This window comes from Paramormyrops kingsleyae, chromosome 1, assembly GCF_048594095.1.
Source record: "Paramormyrops kingsleyae isolate MSU_618 chromosome 1, PKINGS_0.4, whole genome shotgun sequence".
NCBI lineage: Eukaryota > Metazoa > Chordata > Actinopteri > Osteoglossiformes > Mormyridae > Paramormyrops > Paramormyrops kingsleyae.
Window position 1 is genome coordinate 24,318,505 of NC_132797.1, and position 20,067 is coordinate 24,338,571.

At 44.5% G+C, this 20,067-nt stretch overlaps 2 protein-coding genes across 13 annotated transcripts in view; one reads left to right on the plus strand and one right to left on the minus strand.

Annotated features, from left to right (window-relative positions):
• The window catches only part of rreb1a (ras responsive element binding protein 1a), a 62,793-nt gene extending 47,964 nt beyond the window's left edge, over positions 1-14,829 (plus strand). For all 5 annotated transcript variants that reach the window (XM_023800218.2, XM_023800219.2, XM_023800220.2 and 2 more), the window contains exons 6-12: positions 367-511; positions 617-759; positions 4,134-4,323; positions 4,444-7,072; positions 7,668-7,832; positions 8,343-9,119; positions 9,381-14,829. In XM_023800218.2, coding sequence (XP_023655986.2) covers positions 367-511; positions 617-759; positions 4,134-4,323; positions 4,444-7,072; positions 7,668-7,832; positions 8,343-9,119; positions 9,381-9,823 — 4,492 coding nt within the window. In that variant the 3' untranslated portion in view covers positions 9,824-14,829. The remainder of the gene's footprint in view (positions 1-366; positions 512-616; positions 760-4,133; positions 4,324-4,443; positions 7,073-7,667; positions 7,833-8,342; positions 9,120-9,380) is intronic.
• Positions 14,830-18,554: 3,725 nt separating this feature from the next.
• Positions 18,555-20,067, minus strand: part of LOC111837842 (uncharacterized) — a 64,527-nt gene continuing 63,014 nt past the window's right edge. For 6 of the 8 annotated variants that reach the window (XM_023800224.2, XM_023800226.2, XM_023800228.2 and 3 more), the window contains one exon: positions 18,555-20,053. In XM_023800224.2, coding sequence (XP_023655992.2) covers positions 19,874-20,053 — 180 coding nt within the window. In that variant the 3' untranslated portion in view covers positions 18,555-19,873. The remainder of the gene's footprint in view (positions 20,054-20,067) is intronic. The other 2 variants (XM_023800231.2, XM_023800225.2) reach the window with 1 other exon arrangement.

The window sequence follows — 20,067 nt, forward strand, 5'->3', positions numbered from 1 at the left end:
TTTGATACCAAATAGATATTTTCAATTCATTATCTTCAGTGGTGTTTGATATATCGGGGTTCCTCCTGACCTGATGAATGAGGATCTTACTTTTATTTCCATGGCAGGTGTAATTGATCTGTAGTTTTGGTCGAATCATTGCAAAATCCTTGACATTCAATGGGTAACTTAAGTGCAGTTTTTTTAAAGAAACGACAGTAAGGCATGTGTTGCCAAAAAGAGTAAGAAATATTTTAATGAAAACATATTTAAACACGACATTTCAGGACAGAAAAATCTTTGAATCTTAGGCGTTATTGGCCAGTTTTACATTTTCCTCCAGTCAGTGTGCTTACCTGCTCGTGCCTATTTGTGATCTTTCTTCAGGCATATGAAAATCCACGACAAGGACCCCAGTGGAGCGGCTCCATCCAGCCCACCCTCACCCCCCAAACGCAGGCGTCTGCCCACCAAAAGGAAGTCCAGCCTGGAGGCCGACGGGGACCGGAGTGAGGAGCCAGTCAACAAGAAGGTGTCCCACTCGTCCCATATGCGTTCAGCCCCGTTACTCCTTTGCGCTAAATCCAGGGGTTCCTGGAGGCGCCATGATGGATTGTGAACCCCCCCATGCCCCCAGGTTCTGGAGGAGGTTCTGTTGGACAAGCAGGACCCAATCAGGGCTGATGATGAGCTCCTTCCCTGCCCCATCTGTTTCAAGACCTTCAACTGCAAGTACAACCTGGAGGCCCACATGGAGCTGCACCCAGACACCACGCTCAGGTAGCCCGCATGTGCCAGCATTGTATAGAGCGCACTGACGAAAACGCACTGACGAAAACGCACTGACGAAAACGCACTGACGAAAACGCACTGACTAGGGATGTGCTTTATTAATTGAAGAACAAATATTTCATAGAGGCATTGCGTATGAAACTTTGCATGTTTAGATTCAAGATTCTTTATTCGTCACATACATAGTTATATCAAGTACAACATGTAGTGAAATGAACCCTGACCGATCCAAGGACTGTGCGAAAAAGATAAAGAGAAAAACAACAGAGTAAAAAAGTGCAGACAATGTAAAAATAAAAGTGCAGACAAAATATACAACATATACAAAAACAAAAAGTGGCAAGTGGTCACGCATGAGATGTTTGTCGTGCAAAGCGCAGTGTGCATTGAGCATTGAAGTTTGTAGATTGATGTTTGTTTAATGATGCTAATTATTAGAAGATCTTAAAACTGAACCATAAAATATCACATTACAGATTCTGAAGTAGTTGGGTAAGGTGTGAGTTACATGGTGCAATCCTCTCTGTCGCCTTTCTCTCTTGTCCAACATGCCCAAGCTGCTCCTCCCTCTTTCCACCAAACAAATCCATTTGCAGTGAAGGCTCCCTAAGCATTTAATCAGTTGTGGGTAATGCTTAATTAATTCAGTTCCCACAATTTCCGGCCCAGTATTGCAATCATGCTATGACAGGCTTTTTCAGGCAGATCGCTCTTGTCTTCTGGTTTGTACTATTAGCTGTTTGTGTTGTTAGCCTCCTCGGCTGCGTACTGTTAGCTGTTTGTGTTGTTTGCCTCCTCGGCTGCGTACTGTTAGCTGTTTGTGTTGTTAGCCTCCTCGGCTGCGTACTGTTAGCTGTTTGTGTTGTTAGCCTCCTCGGCTGCGTACTGTTAGCTGTTTGTGTTGTTAGCCTCCTCGGCTGCGTACTGTTAGCTGTTTGTGTTGTTAGCCTCCTCGGCTGCGTACTGTTAGCTGTTTGTGTTGTTAGCCTCCTCGGCTGCGTACTGTTAGCTGTTTGTGTTGTTAGCCTCCTCGGCTGCGTACTGTTAGCTGTTTGTGTTGTTAGCCTCCTCGGCTGCGTACTGTTAGCTGTTTGTGTTGTTCGCCTCCTCGGCTGCGTACTGTTAGCTGTTTGTGTTGTTCGCCTCCTCGGCTGCGTACTGTTAGCTGTTTGTGTTGTTCGCCTCCTCGGCTGCGTACTGTTAGCTGTTTGTGTTGTTCGCCTCCTCGGCTGCGTACTGTTAGCTGTTTGTGTTGTTCGCCTCCTCGGCTGCGTACTGTTAGCTGTTTGTGTTGTTCGCCTCCTCGGCTGCGTACTGTTAGCTGTTTGTGTTGTTCGCCTCCTCGGCTGCGTACTGTTAGCTGTTTGTGTTGTTCGCCTCCTCGGCTGCGTACTGTTAGCTGTTTGTGTTGTTAGCCTCCTCGGCTGCGTACTGTTAGCTGTTTGTGTTGTTAGCCTCCTCGGCTGCGTACTGTTAGCTGTTTGTGTTGTTAGCCTCCTCGGCTGCGTACTGTTAGCTGTTTGTGTTGTTAGCCTCCTCGGCTGCGTACTGTTAGCTGTTTGTGTTGTTAGCCTCCTCGGCTGCGTACTGTTAGCTGTTTGTGTTGTTAGCCTCCTCGACTGCGTACTGTTAGCTGTTTGTGTTGTTAGCCTCCTCGACTGTGTACTGTTAGCTGTTTGTGTTGTTAGCAGATACTGCTCCTTGAAAAAAATGTAGTATTTGGAAAGCTTGATTCGCTGTGTGACATGTGTCAATAGCCACCTACTTACATCGGGCTTGGATCAGCGAACACTGGTGCAGGGCTTAGTAGGTATGGGGGAGGGGTACAGAGATGGCTGGGTTATAACAAAATGCCAGAGAGACGTGTCTGACAGAGTTTGGCTGCCGGATTTCTGGATGGGAGCCCTCAGCCAAAGAGGCCCTTCTGTAGACAAATCAAGGTCTCAAACACTGAGTTAATTGCTGCATACTTTGACCATTGAAAGCCTGATAGCAAAAAGTATTCAAGTGAAAAACACTGACAGGGCCTATGCCATATTTTAAGTCTTATTTAGGAAGGGCTTTTAAATTAGTGATGTCCATTTAGTGGGTATTACTTGAAGGACTGAAACCAGCCACATTTGTAAGATTGCCAGTCCCATTCCAGTGGAGGAGGGTAATCTAGGGCTGAAGTACTCTGAATAGGATTAAGCTTGCCTGTTTTAATCCTGGGGGGTTGGGGTGGACCAGAGGGATAGGGAGCCAGAGTCACAAGCAAAACCTTCCAATCTGGCCGAGTGTTGTGGGGTCGCGTGTTGTGGATCCTTTGGTCCCCTGCATTATCGCTGTCCTGTGATACTTCATTAGTCATGAAATGTATGTAGGCAAATGCACATCAGTCCATGAACATTTACCTTCCGGATGTGTTATGGTGAGTGGGGGCAGAGAGTGGCTTAGTGGGCTAAGTGCCCATGATGAGACGATCACTGGTTTGAGCCCCGGCCTCAGCAAAATAGTCACATGTGCATGGGCCCTTGAGATGGGGTAGGCAAACAGAAGCTTTCCCGTGTGCCTGTACTTGTACTTGTGCAAATAGTAAATAAAGGATTTATGATATGAACACACACCTAAATGCCCACCTGTCTGATCCCCAGAACAGTTCTTTCATGCCAGATTTGTGCTCTCTGGAAATGGTGCTTGTTCTGTGACCCGTGTTCTGATGTTGAATCAGTGTCTATGAGTGGTCTAGGGGGGCCTCCTCAAACCAGTTTTACCCCCCAACCCCAGCAGGTCAACACCTTGGACTGTCTGGCTTCCTTAGACTCTGTTATATTGAAGAGTGCCCTTACACATCTTCCCCACCTTCCAAGTGCCATGTGGGATGGTAAAACGAATGCAGGGTATCATCACCGGCAATAAGCAGCTGTCACACTCAGCCCTCAAGAAGCACCTGGAGATTGCTAGAAGTAGCTAATCTTAGCTCCATGTGCTGAGCTCAAAACATTCACAGTTCAGGATTATGGATAGATCTGCATGTTTTTCTGTACTATTTTATTCATGGGGATCTGTTTTTAGTAAATGTATTTAAGCTTCAAATCTTGTGTATTACATTTAGATATCTATAACATTTAGACAACAATCTGTCGATCGATACATCCATCCATCCATTTCCCATCCATTTACCCAATACAGTCAAAGTTAGCCTGTAGCTTTTCCCAGGCGGCACAGAACACATGGCAGGAGAACATCCTGGGTATGATACCAGTCCATCACAAGTCCTTTCACACCTGATGGGCAGTTCAAAGATGCTGGAGTGCCTGGAAGAAACCCATCTTTGGTAACTTATCATGGCACTAATGCTGCTCTCCCCCCCCTCCCCCCAGGTGTGATGTCTGCTGCATTTCTTTCCGTACACATCGTGGTCTGCTACGCCATAATGCTGGCATCCACAAGCTGCTGCCCAAAGATCCTGCCGGTCGCCCTTTCATACAGAACAACCCCTCCATCCCGTTGGGTTTCAATGATCTGGCCTTCATTGACTTCTCCTGCCACAAGTTCCCTCAAATTGCGCAGGTGAGCATTCCCATTCTACAGAGATTGAAGCCTGGACCTTCAGTCTGCAGCAGAACACTGCAGACTGATACCTTTTCCTAGTCTTGATATTCTGTCCTCTCACTGTTGTTTCTCATGTAGGTTTGGTGTGAAACTAACCTTCGTCGGACCTCCAGCAAATTTCACCGGTTCGTATGCGAGAACTGCAACAAGGCCTTCCCCCTGCAGTTGGCTCTCAACCTCCACGTGGCCACGCACAGCCCTGAGGTGGAGGCTGAGGAATTGCGCCCGGCCAGCCAGGACATCCCTGCAGAAAGCCAGAAGGCCAGTTTCATGGAGTCACTGGGCTTGCAGCACATTTCTCAGGTGAAGCCTGTTCCCTCTGAGGAAGAGGCCAGGCAGGCAGAACTGGACAGTATCAGAGTCATCCATGTGGAGCCAACAAACTCCAACCTACCTCAGGAAGCCGGTTGCCTTGGCGGTCTAAGCCTGCCTCCACTGGACCCCACCTCAGTGCAGAATTTGACTCCGAGTGCTACCTTTAGTATTTTATCTTTACAGCCTTTCCAGAAGGGTTTCATTCTCCAACCTGACAGTGGCTTTGTGGTCAACCCCGTCTGTGGCGAGAGTGGAATGGAGCTGGCAGACATCCAGCAGATCCTCAAGATTGCATCCTCTGCATCCACCCAGATTACCTTGCCGCCTCTCTCAAAGGCTCCCTGTAATGCTGCAAGCTCTGGCTACAGACAGATGCCTCAGCTCAAGCCAAAGCCCCTGGTGATTCCCCGTTCCAATATGGCAGCCTCCACCCCGCCCCCCCTTATGGGTACCCAGCAGGGTTTGCCGGGCTCCATCAGTCCCAGCTTACCGCCACCAACCAGTCAGTTACTCAAGACTCCAGAGGAGTCGTCATCTTCATCTACGTCTGCTTCTGACAGTCAGATTTCCTTGGAGAAACTGCAGATGGAAGCTGAGTGCATGGGCAATGCCCTGACGCCTATGGATGCCGATAAGCGCCAGATCAAGCAGGAGGAAGATGAGGACAGGGAAATGGGTAGTGCCAACATGAAAAAGGCAACAGGGCACAAAGCTTCATATCCTTGTCGTTATTGCAACCAGGTCTTTGCCTTTCCCGGAGTCTTGCAGGCGCACATGCGCTGCCACCTTGGCATCTCACCCTATCAGTGCAACATCTGTGACTATGTGGCCCCGGACAAAGCCACATTGATACGGCACCTGCGCACGCACAGTGGTGAGCGGCCGTATGTCTGCCGCATCTGCCACTACCCATTCACCGTCAAAGCCAACTGTGAGCGGCATCTGCGCAAGAAGCACTTGAAGAACACACGCAAGGACATTGAGAAGAACATTGAGTATGTGTCGACCAGTGCAGGCAGTGTGCTTAACCCACTGGACTCTGCCGGGTCTAATGGAACCATCTGCCGATTCTGCGGGGAGGACTTGAGGAGCTACCGTGCCCTGCAGATCCATCTGCGCACTCACAACGGCTGCCAACGCAAACTCTTTGAGTGTCAGAAGTGTGGAGCAGCCTTCCTTGCTATGAGAAACTGCATACACCACTTGCTAAAGCAGCACCCTGAGGTGCAGGAGCGGGAGATAGAGGAGCACATAACTACTTTGCTGCCAGCTGTTGCCTCACGGCCTAATGCAGTCCCCCAAAATGGGCTTCTTCCAAGCAGTTCTCCCCACCCTGTCAAGGTGGAGGAACTTTACACAAGTGACCCAGAAGAACCACTTGACTTTTCCAGTAAAGGCTGTGGAGTTGTTGGATCTGTAAGCATCCATTCCATTCCTGGAATTAAGCCAGAGGTCCTTCATACCACCGAGATGTCCTCCTATGACAACTTTATGCAACCCATTGACTTATCTATTCCCAAAAACTCAGATAGGAATCTGAATCAAGAAGATACCTGTACTATGTCTTGCAGCCCAGCCACAAAAGAGATTAAAAGAGAAACCACAACTTCTGGTGGCTCAGACGTCCCTGACCCCACGATCCTTCAGACTAAGGATGATACAGACATGCCTGTTGAGGAGAAGCCTTGTCAATCAAATCCTTGTCAGCTCACACCCTCTGTCAATGGCACCCAAGCAAATGTTGCCCGGTCTTCAAGGCTAAAGCCCCTACTGCCTAAGCCAACTTCGGCTCCCCTCAAGGAGCTGCCCCCACTGGCCTCCATAGCTCAGATTATCTCCTCTGTTTCTGCTGCATCCGACTTGCTGAAGAGAGACAGTACTTCAACTCCTAGCAGTTTCAACAAGACCACTAACCCCACAGGTCCCCAGTCAAGCACAGATCAAACTGAGGAACAACCACAAGCAGGTGCAGACAACCCCAATAAAGTAGAGTCTCACCTTGACCCATCAAGTAAGAAAGCCAAGAACAGACGCAGCCGAAGCAAAGAGACGCCCAGAAATAACTTTGCTAATCCTTGTACAGGCAGTGGGATTGACTTGGAGTCTAGTGGGGAATTTGCTAGCGTGGAGAAGATCCTGGCCACTACTGATGCTAACAAGTTCAGTCCGTACTTGCAGTCGAGCTCGGGTTTGCTGGCAAAAGAGGAGGTAGAGCATCCTGCTAACAGTGAAGATGAGAAAGAGGGGCAAGACACGAAACAGCAGCACCCGCAGCAGTCCAAAGGGAAGAAAAATGCATATTCCAACTCCGTGCAGAAGATGACCTGTCCTTTCTGCCCTCGAGTCTTCCCCTGGGCCAGTTCTTTACAAAGACACATGCTTACACATACAGGTAAAGCACCTACCCTGTACAGCTATATGCAACTTGATAAGCACAGTACAAAAATGCTTTTTACATAGTGCTTGAGTCTTTCCATACCCCTGTCAACATGCAATGCTCAATGGCCATGACATTCTCATTGCTAAGGCATTATAGATACTGGCATTGCTAAGACTGTCAGAGCTCACGAAGTACCTAAGCAGAGAGCTGCCCGAAAATAATCACCTCTTAACTGGCTAGCCCTGCAAAGTGAAGCAGAGAGAGTTCATTTCTTTTGTGGTTTAGTCTAGTACACTTTGATTTATGATGTCAGTTTTTATTGCCATGAATTATTTTATTGTTTATTATTTTAGAAATTATTGTGGACCTGTGGCTAGTGCCGAAATCCTAGGTCAACCATATGTAGAAATGTGCCTTTCTGCCATAGCATACTTGTAAACAGAAGGTGTTTTACTTGTACAACTTTGTGTTGGGTTAGAAATTTATCCTGTACTGGGGTTGGGAAGAAAGTGGTGAATTGAGTGAATGGGCTCATCACCCCATAACATCCACATGCCTCCGCTTGTACAGTTACTTAGTAAGACATGCCACTTCTTCTGGGTTATAGGTCAGAAGCCGTATCCTTGCCCAAAATGTGATGCCTTCTTTTCCACCAAGTCCAACTGTGAGAGACACCTCCTGCGCAAGCACGGTGTGGCTAGTCGTGCCCTACGACGCAATGGTGCCATGCCCAAGGCCAAAGACATGGACGAGGGCTCTCATGAGAGCGCAGGTAATCCATAGTGGCAATGCACACTTGTCTGTGGCACTGTGGCTTGTTGTGTAATAACCAGAAGTAGAGATATCAGGTCCAGAGAGTACAAATCCAGACCAAGATTTTGTTTCAACCAACCAGTTGAGTACTCTGTGACTGTGACCCTTTATACTCAACTGGTTGGTTGAAACAAAATCTTGGTCTGGATTTGTACTCTCTGGACCTCAAATCTCCACCTCTGGTAATAACTGATGAGTGATGTGCTTCCTGGTAAGCCTTGTTGTGATCCAGCAGCAAGCCAGGTTCATTTTATTGATGCATCAGTATGTACAGTTGTCTGAATTGTACCTTTGGGCTTGCAGAAGACGGTGACTGTGGCTTTTTTGAGTTTTTCTGGTTTAGAAATTAGGAAGTTAGAAAAATATCAACACCTGAGCATGTTTAACATGAAGCGTAGTATAAGAATGAAGTAGTGTTAGAGGATTTTATTTTATATTTTAGGAGACTCAATCCGTGTCTGCCTTTCAGAAAGCATGTCAGAGTCAGATCTTCTGCCCGGGGACACTCTGGACCTTAGCACCACTGAGGCTGTGAAGGATGAAGCTGAACCGCAGTCTGTACCTGAAGAGCTGGAGCCATCTACTGAAATTCCACAGATGAACCAGAAGAGGGAGTCAGATAGCCCAGGAGGGGAGGAGCTTGTGGAAAGCAAACACATCCATGATGATGACTCACAAAGCAACAAAAGCCTGGATTTGAACTTTGCCAGTAAGCTCATTGACTTCAAGTTCTCAGAGAGTGACCAGCAGGAGTTGCCCGCAGAGGAGACCTTGGGGCCAGAGAGCAGGGCCGCGACGGAGGAGCCCATGCACACTTGCAAGAGCTGCAGGAAGAGCTTCCGCTACGCTGCCACCTTGGCCCGTCATGAGAAGGCGCACCTACATGAAGGTTGCCAGGGGGAAGGGGGAAGGGAAGTGGGACGGCGCGCCATCGAGGCTGCTGCCTGTCCCCTCACGTCCATGGAGGTGAAGCAGACCGATGAGGAGGAGGACCAGGGAGACAAGAGGCCCACGACAGAGAGCGAGGGCGTCGGCAGCGGGGAGGACAGCAGCTCTGAGGAAGAAGAGAAGGAGAAGGAGCCCAAGAGTGACGAGGATGGCGGAGCGGCAGAACCGAAAAACAGCGACGGGGAGCAGGGGACAGGAACAGTGGGCAAAACTGACAAAAGGAAGAAGATCTGCATCGTGTGCCACAAGCGTTTCTGGTCCCTGCAGGATTTAACACGCCACATGCGTTCTCACACAGGTAAGCAGTCAGTCAGAGGGAGAAAATCATTAGCACAGAATGTTTCTGCACATGATGACCACCTGTGGCCCCTGCAAAATTAATCAACCAAAAATGCTAAAAAACAATTAGTCTATTGGCCCTGGCCCCATGTGAAAATCAGATTTGTAGTGATGCCGACACTGAATCCCACAATGCACCAGCACATGGTGCATATTGTAGTTAGCATTCATGTCAATGGTTTATCTGGCTGCTCTGTGATGCGTTTGTTTACCTGGACAGGTGAAAGACCCTACAAGTGCCAGACGTGTGAGCGCACGTTTACACTCAAGCACAGCCTGGTGCGGCACCAGCGCATCCACCAGAAGCCACGGGACGCCGAGGATGAGCATGTGGAGGCCCATCAGCCACACGAAGGCACTACCGCAGACAAAGAGGCTTCCGGCAGTCACTCGGGCAGTGAGAGCGAGTCGCCGGCCTGCAGTGCCAGTCCTGCCTCCGAGAACGAGGGCGAGACCTCAAGCAAGGCGAAGGAGGAACTGTACACTGCGGGCCCTCCCGGCACAGAGCCGTCCGCCAATCCGTCACCGAGGCCCCCTCCCGAGTCAGGCAGCATGGAGGACGCCTCGGATGGCTACATCAAGGGCTTACTGGGGATCCACACAAAGCCGTCACTGGAGCTCATCCTGTCTGCCAGCGAGCTCCCCCTAGTGGGCGTGGAGTAACACGTGGTTCCCGTAAAAGGAGCCAACTCAATCTTTGCACAGGAATTCTGTCGCAGTGATCAGCAATGCCATATGACAAATATCACTCTAATGCAACTGTAAAGAAGAGAGAGCAAGCAGCATCTTGTTTCTGAGTGCCTTACTACTTTTTTTTTGCTAAATCTTTGTATCACAATTATATTTAGTGGATAATATAATTTTTTTAAATAGTATTTTAAGATGAATATTTTTGATCTATATAGAATTACAAAGCATTCAATAAATGATTTACTGTACTTGTCTGTTTTGATTAACTGAGATGTATATTTAAACCACAGCTGTACTTAAGTATTGTATCAGCTGTTTTAAAAAAAAAAAAACAAATTTAGACAGGGTGGCTTGTCAGATGCCTGGGAGAGTGAAGTCACACACACACAACTGGAAAGCAACACTTTGCTGAAGGGTTTGGGTTTTTGTTCTTTTGCGTTCCTATTCCATCATGGACATTCTGTAGGAGGAACGAGGATAAAGATAAACATCAGCTGAGCCTGACATTTTAAATATTTTTTTTCCTTTTTATTTTTTTTTTTGGGAATTCATCTGTGTCTCATCTGACTACTCACATGCTGGAGACATCTAGGCAATATTTGCCTCACTTTAATTTACACGTGTCCGTCACCATACTTAATGATCTTCCCTCTGCATTCAGTCGCAGATCTGATGACAAAGGCCCCCTGGATGGCCGGCCCACATGCTTCGTTGTCCACCTCGGCCTGTCAGGGTTAGGAAACCGTTGACACCTTGAGTGAGCCGTTGCCACTCGGTGCCCTATGCCATCTTCAAGAACCCCTTCCCTGTATCTCCTTGCTTGAAGACGTCTTCCAAATATTTTACGTCAAAGTAAAGCCTTACCTCTGACTTTCTGCAGCAGGAGGTTCCCAGCACGTTTTGGTTTCTGGTGGAACACTAATGGGTTTTTCTTCTTTTGTACTTGAACAGTTTATCCCGTGGGCTGCCGAAGCAGTAGTGATACCATGGAGCCTCATTGCCTTAGAAATAAAAAATGCCATGGGGGTGACTTTGGATATATTTTTCAACAGTTTGGTATACTTACCCTCATTAAAAGGAACCTCAGAAACATATGAGACAAACCTCAAGGAGCACAAAAAAAACCAGTGTAGCGGCAAAGAATGATGGGACATTTTGTGGTGTCATTTTTGAGTTCATTTCAGCAATATCTCTGATTAGACTATTGCAGACCTGGCTTTAACCAAAAACAAATCATTACTACCACAGAAACGGGGGGGGGGGGGGAACAATCGTATAACTGTAAAAAGCAAGCGATGCAAGTGAAATGTGTGCAAGTTTATAGCGTTTAGAACACCGCTGAGAAAATGAGTTAGAGAGGTGTTGGTTTTAGAGGTGGTGGGAAAGCTGGTTCTTGAATGGCTGAGTGTCCACGTCATCTACCAATGAAAAGTCTGTAGTCTAATGGGCGGGGCTTTTTATATTAAAGAAATAAGGGCTTGCTAAAAATATATGCAGCTAAATGGGACGAAATGATGTGAACTGGCTTTCCCATTGCATTTTCCTTTTCCTGTTTGTTTGCGTGTGTGCCCGTGTGTATGTCAGGCATGGATTTCCATAAAAAATATACACTGACTGTTTTTAATGTATTTATTGAGAACCCAGACTGTGGAGGAGAGGTTCTCTAAGGAGAAGCCATGTATTACCACATTTATGCTGCAGAGAGGAAAATAAAAATCAAATGTATCAGATGTTCTCCCAGGTCAGTTTCTGGGACTGCTACTAGTAATGATTATTTGATTCTAAAGCTTTATGTAGACATTTATGTAGGCCAATGTCTCTAGATGGTTGGTTTTTTTGTAATTAGTTTGAGAAATAAATGTTTTCACCAATTTATTAATACATGTAAGACTGTGAAATTGATTGTTTTCATCTGTTGGTGAGTCGTAGACTAGTGGTGCATGTTAATCTGGTTTGTTCAGTGATTCATATATATATATAAATATATATATATATATATATATATATATATATATTATTTTATTTCCGTGCTCTCAGGGCTTTTACAGAATGCATATATATATATATATATATATATATTTTTTTTTTTTTTTGCTTCCTGAGTTGCTTCCAGTACCCCTCCCCCAGCCCCAAAAGTAATAAAACATAAATCGCTACATTTAGCACTTGGCTGTAAGTTCATGTGTGAAACAGGAAAACAGGACAAAATCGATGTTGAAGACGACAGTCTGGTGCTTGGCAGGTGGCATCTTGCATGTGCTTTTCATCAGGAATGGTCAGTCTTTCTCCTCCGTCCACCAGCCTCGACCCCCACGGAGTCGCCTTCGGCTGTGTTGGGGCTGCTTGTCTCACTGCTGAAGTTCTGTCTAACTGCTAAAGGGAATATAGTTCCTGCTGCCGCACCCCCACCAGGCAGGTAGTACGGGGCCAGGACTACCTGAATGTTTGGTACTCTGCTCCTCCTCCATATTGCTGAGCTTTGAAACGGCTGTTTTAAAACCGTAATAAAATACAAACCATGAAAGGGTGTGAATCCAAATTGTTTGGGCTTTTTTTTTAGTTTATTTATCATTACTGCTGGACCGGCAGCACAGATGCAGGTACTCATCGTAATGATTGGATGATTACCCACAAAGCTTTGACACCAGTAATTTGTCAGTTGCACACTAGCAAGCAGGTACAGGTCTAACTTTCCATTGGTCGCTTAATATCCAATCAGGTTATATATGACTGTGACTGGCAGTCCTGCATAATTCCACCGACCACAACCTGAATTAATTCTTTAATTTTCTCTCCCCCCAAGAAGAGCTACAGTTATTCCTTCGCATTATTCCAAATTTTGCAGTTTACCAGTGCAGGGTTTACATTTGTTTCCCCCATCCTGAAATCAAAACAAACGTTTCTTTAACCCTTGTGTACGTACCTTGACTCGGCATACACGTTTAAAAATCAAGCCACAAGTAACTAACTATGGAAACTTTGGTCAAATACCTCATTCCAGAAGACTAAGGACAGTTTCTAAACAAACTGAACTTTTTTCGTCTTATGGTTGCAATGGGCATATGATTCGGTGTGGAGGCAGTTCCCAGATGATGCCACGTGCTTTTTATCCGCAACAATTTACTATAAACTTAAGGCAAAATAGCTTACAATTGTTTTATGGTCATTTATTTGCCGGAACAGTGCCGGGTCGCTGGTAGTGCCCGAACATGGTAGTGTAGTTTTATTTTTACGTCTGCATTTTTAAAATGCTGCATTTGCAAACGGCGCGCGACCGCTTTTTTACCCTTAGTAAAGTAGCAGTGTTTCCTTTAAGTCCCTTGTACACAGGGGTTAAATTAGCAGAGAACTATCAAACATACAATTATCACAACAGCTTTGAAGACCGTATGCAACTTTAAAAGGATGCAGCCCCTGAATTCGAGCACAGCCCACGACCGACATTGCACCAGGACGTTAGAAAGTAGTGACCCCTATACCATAAGAGGATGATACAAGTAAAATATTTTTCCAAGTCGCAGCGAAAAAGCATAAATTAACTAGATCGATCTTGGGATTTTGTAAATCGGTATTGAATCTTCAAAAACAGGATTGTGATTAATCATAAAATAACATTTTTCCCACTCCTACCCCTGATACAACTGAACTATTGACCATCACTATGGACCGGAACACACACATACACAAAAATGCAGCTAACCCTAAACAAATGGATGCCATCGGCATGACATATTAATACCACGCAACAGAGGCTGAGCAAGTCCTTGGTTAACATCAGGCGTAGGATGGCCTACCAAGCTACCGTAAAATTAGGAATTTACAAAAAATCTGATTGACAATGGGTCGTATTAAGTTGACGTCATTGTCCAAGGTACGCATAAATGAAAACGAGGTGGCAGCCATTTTACCGGAATGCGAGTGACAACAGCAGCAAGAAAACGTTCAGCAGCGTTCACGGTTTGACTTCTGAGATTCAGATTGAGTTCTAGGTAATTTTTTTTCGAACTGGTTGGTTCGACTTTGAAGAAATTCGAGTTCTAATGAGAGTGAGAACTGAGGTACCACTGTACAGCTTTTCATAGTCCTGAGCACTCGCTATACATTTAGTTTATATGAAACCTTCTTTAACGTTGAAAAGAAATACAGAACCTTACGCATCTGTGCGACGGACGTCTCCGACATTCCCTGGTCAAATGGCCGCTACGCACAAATACGCATATAACTTAATACAACCCATTTCTTCTAAGCATGGCCATGTCAGCGGGAATACAGATCGGATATGGCTCACATAATTTACAGTGGAAAACCGTCAGTTCGTGGTACGGTTCGGTTCTTGGTGACAGTGTCGTTATGTAATTTAGCCAAATTCAGTTTACTTGCAATGCAAAAAAAAATAAAAATGCCCCACAACGAAGAATATACAGTACATGCTGATTAAGAAAGTACATGTTTTAAAATGGCACATTTCAACAAGAAAACAATTTTCAAGTTTTTGTTCTCACACAGTAAGACAGTAAAATTATTATGTCACAGTTGCAGGATAGGTGACAGGCGCGTGGGGGGACAAAAGGACAAACAGAAGTGCAAAAAAGACAACAGTGCAAACAAAAGGCAATATAATAAACTACAAAAAAACATATAACAAAAAGGTGGTGCATTGGGGAAAGATGTGCAAATAGCATACTCGATATATAAAATCATGCTTAACATGTTGTAGCGTGGAGGTACCGGCGGCCAGCGCGGCAGATTGGACTGATGACAGCCCTGTAAATAGTTCTCCGTAGTCGCTTATATTGTAGGTAAATGTGCTGTGTCTTATGTCACATATAGTGTGGAATGTTTATTGATGTATTGCATAGGTGTGTGTGTGTGTGCGCGCGCGCGCTCCTACTCCTAATAGGCATGGTGGGCAGTCTGAGTGCATTGTCAGTACAAGTGGTACAAGAGCAATAAACGACTCTTAGTGGTCAAACCCAGAACCGTCTCTGCCTGATCCTTGTACGCAACATGGCTCGGCGACCCACTTTTACAATATAAAAACGCATTCTCCAGTCCAAACAAATGACTCCCATTCAAGCTGTACCGTGAAAGAGTAGACATTCTCTAACCCAAACAGACTAAGAGCTCCCGTTCCACCACATCCCAAAGATGCTCTATTGGGTTGAGATCTGGTGACTGTGGGGGCCATTTTAGTACAGTAAACTCATTGTCATGTTCAAGAAACCAATTTGAAATGATTCGAGCTTTGTGACATGGTGCATTATCCTGCTGGAAGTAGCCATCAGAGGATGGGTACATGGTGGTCATAAAGGGATGGACATGATCAGAAACAATGCTCAGGTAGGCTGTGGCATTTAAACGATGCCCAATTGGCACTAAGGGGCCTAAAGTGTGCCAAGAAAACATCCCCCACACCATTACACCACCACCACCAGCCTGCACAGTGGTAACAAGGCATGATGGATCCATGTTCTCAGTCTATTTACGCCAAATTCTGACTCCACCATTTGAATGTCTCAACAGAAATCGAGACTCATCAGACCAGGCAACATTTTTCCAGTCTTCAACTGTCCAATTTTGGTGAGCTCGTGCAAATTATAGCCTCTTTTTCCTATTTGTAGTGGAGATGAGTGGTACCCGGTGGGGTCTTCTGCTGTTGTAGCCCATCCGCCTCAAGGTTGTGCGTGTTGTGGCTTCACAAATGCTTTGCTGCATACCTCGGTTGTAACGAGTGGTTATTTCAGTCAAAGTTGCTCTTCTATCAGCTTGAATCAGTCGGCCCATTCTCCTATGACCTCTAGCATCAACAAGGCATTTTCGCCCACAGGACTGCCGCATACTGGATGTTTTTCCCTTTGCACACAATTCTTTGTAAACCCTAGAAATGGTTGTGCGTTAAAATCCCAGTAACTGAGCAGATTGTGAAATACTCAGACCGGCCCGTCTGGCACCAACAACCATGCCACGCTCAAAATTGCTTAAATCACCTTTCTTTCCCATTCTGACATTCAGTTTGGAGTTCAGGAGATTGTCTTGACCAGGACCACACCCCTAAATGCATTGAAGCAACTGCCATGTGATTGGTGATTAGATAATTGCATTAATGAGAAATTGAACAGGTGTTCCTAATAATCCTTTAGGTGAGTGTATATCTTCACAGTAACGAGAAAACGAGAGTCTTTGTCGCCATCTACAGACTCAATCTCAGTCAGGTCTCGGGCTATACTGAGATTAACACATTTATGTTTTATGTATTAAAAGGAATGAAAAGATCAAAGAAGTACAAACTAGTAAAAAAAAAATTAAAAATACCATATATTATAGAAATAACAGTAAAGGTAAGCTAAAAAGAAAAAAATAACAATGGAAGAAAAAAAACAAAACGGAACTGATACAGCAATGATACATGAGAACACGAAAATAAAGTAAAATATAGTAAAATAATATGAGCAAATTAAAAAGTCAATCTAAATAGAATTCTTTCAAGTATGTTAAGTCACTCCGCTTCTTTGATGTCTTCTGGCAGTGTGTTCCTCGGTTTTGGAGCAGAATAGCTAAAAACTGGCAACTAGCAATAAAAGCATGCATCAATTTTTCAGCCGTATTACATGACAAAAAGAGATCTGATTTTTATCATACCTCTGTGTGAGTATTTTGGAGAGTAATAAGAATTAGGAACTTGAAAGAGTGTCTCTTATAGACTGTGTTCTTACTGAGAGACTTCAGTGGGAAGTGATAAAGATACCTTAGGCGTTATTACGTCACAGGCAGGCATAGGCAGACAAGGGGAAAACAAAAAGGGACTTTATTAAACAAAACAACAAGCAAGGCAAAAGGAAATAGGACCACAAGGGATCCAAATAGGGAAGAGAGAATCAGGCAAGAACAAAGGACACAGGGCAGACGGGGGAGCACATGCAGGCAGCAACATCAATGACTGGACTGGGGAGCTCAAGACAGGGAGGCACATTATAACACCACTGATGAGGGAGCAGACGAGAGGCACCTGCCAGTTCCCCATGCTCTCCCTGCCGCGTGCCAATTTGAAATCATGACGTCACATGGCAGTTGGGACCCCGTGATATTCTGTGTTGCCTTGATAGTAGAACAGTAGAAGGAGACAAACAGATCTTTGCCGAGGTTAACTTCTGCCGACCAGGTGTAGGGGCAGTGAGAAGTGGCCTCTTTTTCGTCCTCTGCGGGTTGTGTTTATGGTTTCATTCAACAATCTGACAGTCCTCACATGTGGATTAACTTATCTGGGGACACTAGGCTCACATCAGTATGGACAGTCAGATATTACCAATTAATAATTAAATTTTTAGTGGGGCGGGGCCTTTATGTTTGCTGTGACCCTAGGCTAGTCCTGCTAATTACAAAAACAATTTATAAAATATAAACAATGATTTATCCAGCTGCATTGAGTGGTTTGAATAATATCTGCTGTTTTGTTGTAAGCAGTTATTATGGTTTTTCTTTATGCATTTTTTTACTTTTTTTTTTATTTATTAAGGATTGATCTGTTTATTCATGCATAATCAAGCCCAGCCTTCAAGTGTAACTTGTCATTTATTGCTTAGCAGACAATTTAAACTTAAAGTTATTTACTTTGCCCATATATATAGCTGGATATGTCTATTACTCGGGATTGAACAAGCAAAATTAGATTCCCAAATCCCTAGCATTATTTCTCACACTGCCAGCTTTAATTACAGTTATATTAATTACAAATCTTCAAACACATTCTCTAATGTATAGTAACTTTTGATGAACAGAAATACACTACATTTAAAAAAATGTACATTTGCTAGCTGTTTCAGTTAAAGGTGTTTCTGAGCTGCTGCAATTGTTCTGCATTTCATATAGTTTGAGACATGTCTAAAAAAGAAGGAGAAAACCAAAGACAGCCCTGGTGTTCTCTTGTATCTCTCATCCCTCATCCTGCACTTCTCCCCTCCAGTTCTCCATCTCCAGCTGCTCTACCACAGCTAATGTTGCTCTGGTGCCCCATCCAATCATTGAAGATGCCTGCCTTCTCTTTGTTTGCAGGGCTTTGGAGATGGAAGGAGAAAAGCAGCCAAACCCCCAATTTCAATAATTATCCATCCATCATTCTGCTCCTTCCACTACTGATGGTCAAAACGACGATTCGTGAACCATTTGCTGTATTTTCTATCCCCACTAGATGGTGCTGTTGGTTTACTTTGGGGCAGGTTTGAGTCCTTTTTTGAACAGATGGCACCATCTAGTGGGGCCAGAAAATACATCAAATAGTTCATGAAGCATCATATTGGCCATCATTACCTTGAGTACAGCATCTCAGGCAGGCTTGGAGCCTATCGCAGGCAGCACAGGGTACAAGGCAGTGGTGCATGCTGGATGAGATGCCAGTTCATCTGGGAACACACATGGTCACACAATATGGGAATTTTAGGGACTCTGGGAGGAAATCTGCAAAACGTGATGAACATGGAGTTCCCTGTGCTTCCTGTCCTAGACACACAACCCAGTATTAGATGAATGGTTATGGAACATGGATAGATTACAGAAAATGGTACTAGTTAAAATTCATACGCATCCCTGTCAAATAGAATTTTATCAAAGGCAGCATATCAAATAAAGAGGTAAAACTCAACAAAATTACAATGGGCTCCCCTGTAAAGAAGTGAATATAATATATCAACTCATCACTCAAAAAAGACTCTATGGCCGACAAAGCTCTTTATTTTCCCACGTGACACACAGGAGGTAATGATACATATTTTGTGTTTCTTCTGTAAATCTCAACAAAAGGTGTAAAACCTGAAAAACAAACTGTGAAAATAAAGCATTTAAAGACTAAAGGTATTAAAAGACTAAAGAAGACTCAAGACAAAAAAGATTTTAGGATTGTCTTATAATAAAATACTAAAAATATTACTTCTCTTAAATGAATAAGTAATTTCTAGAAAATAATAAGGTTATTGTGGTAGAACAGTAACAACGTTGGGCAGGAACCCAAACAGTGATTATAATAGCTCCTATAGATATACAGTATATATTAAGTTTTTTACACAGTATCTGTATAAGCAATGAGAGCACATGGCTGAAATACATCCACACTCAAAGTCCCTCAGGATGAAATTTGTGTTACATCATGCAAGTTTATATGCAAAGCACCTGGCCAATGGCCAGGCTTTTCTGTCCAGTATTACAGATGGACGTTGGTGTTCTATTGCATCAAATGCAAGCATATTTTTATTTCATAAATGATTAAATCACTGTTTAAGGCAAATTTCCCAAGCTGATTGTCCTATTTGTAAATATCCTGCCAGACCACTCAAAATAAGGCTGATATGATGCAATGATGTGAATATCCATGGTAACTGATATGAAAAGACACATGAACTCCCAAGTGCTGTCCTTTGTCTGAAAATAAAAAAATTAGAATATGCTCCAAGCAAGAGGAAGTTGTGGTAACACGTCTACATTTAGTGTGAAAGATGAGGTCTGCTAAGCCATTGTGTACTAAGTACAAATTAATTGCTATTAATTACAAATTAAAGAGACCAAAATCATGGTAGAAACTGGACCTAAACAGGACAGAATTTAAGCATTGCTACTTTCGCTCCCTTTTCAGGGTTTTTTTTTTTTTGTTCTTTTCTGTAATGAACAACAGATAATCTCTGCCACAGGTGTCCTTAGTGCAGGTGCCATTTGATTTCATTAACTCTGAGAACATTAGAACTTTAGCGATTCAATGATATACACTGTGGTGTGAGTAGCCAAACCTGTTACTGAAGGGAACCAATTGTTTTAAAGAGACCAGGTGAATCTTCTGGATAATTAATTGTCTTAATTCTCCATATGGACACTCCTCTGCAGATTTAACCAATCCCCAGAAACAAGCCTGGCTACATACGAATTGAGTTATTTCTGTGACTGAGATTCTGTGTTCCCTCATTGTGGAGAGGTTTTGGTTTTGCAAAGGCCTGCACCCCGATTTTGAGAATCAGGGCTGGCTAAAGCTGGGGCCACCCGCCTCTAGTTGAAACACTCAACGTAGTTTGCTGGAAGCATCCCAGATTTTCCTGTCCTCTGCACCGTCCCATACATCCAACCCTCGTCAATGGATTGGGCGTTGATGATGATGTCACCATCGCGGAAGGATACCTCATCGTGGTCCTGTGCCGCATAATCATAGAGCGCCCTGTAGACTCTCTGCTTGAGATACAGAC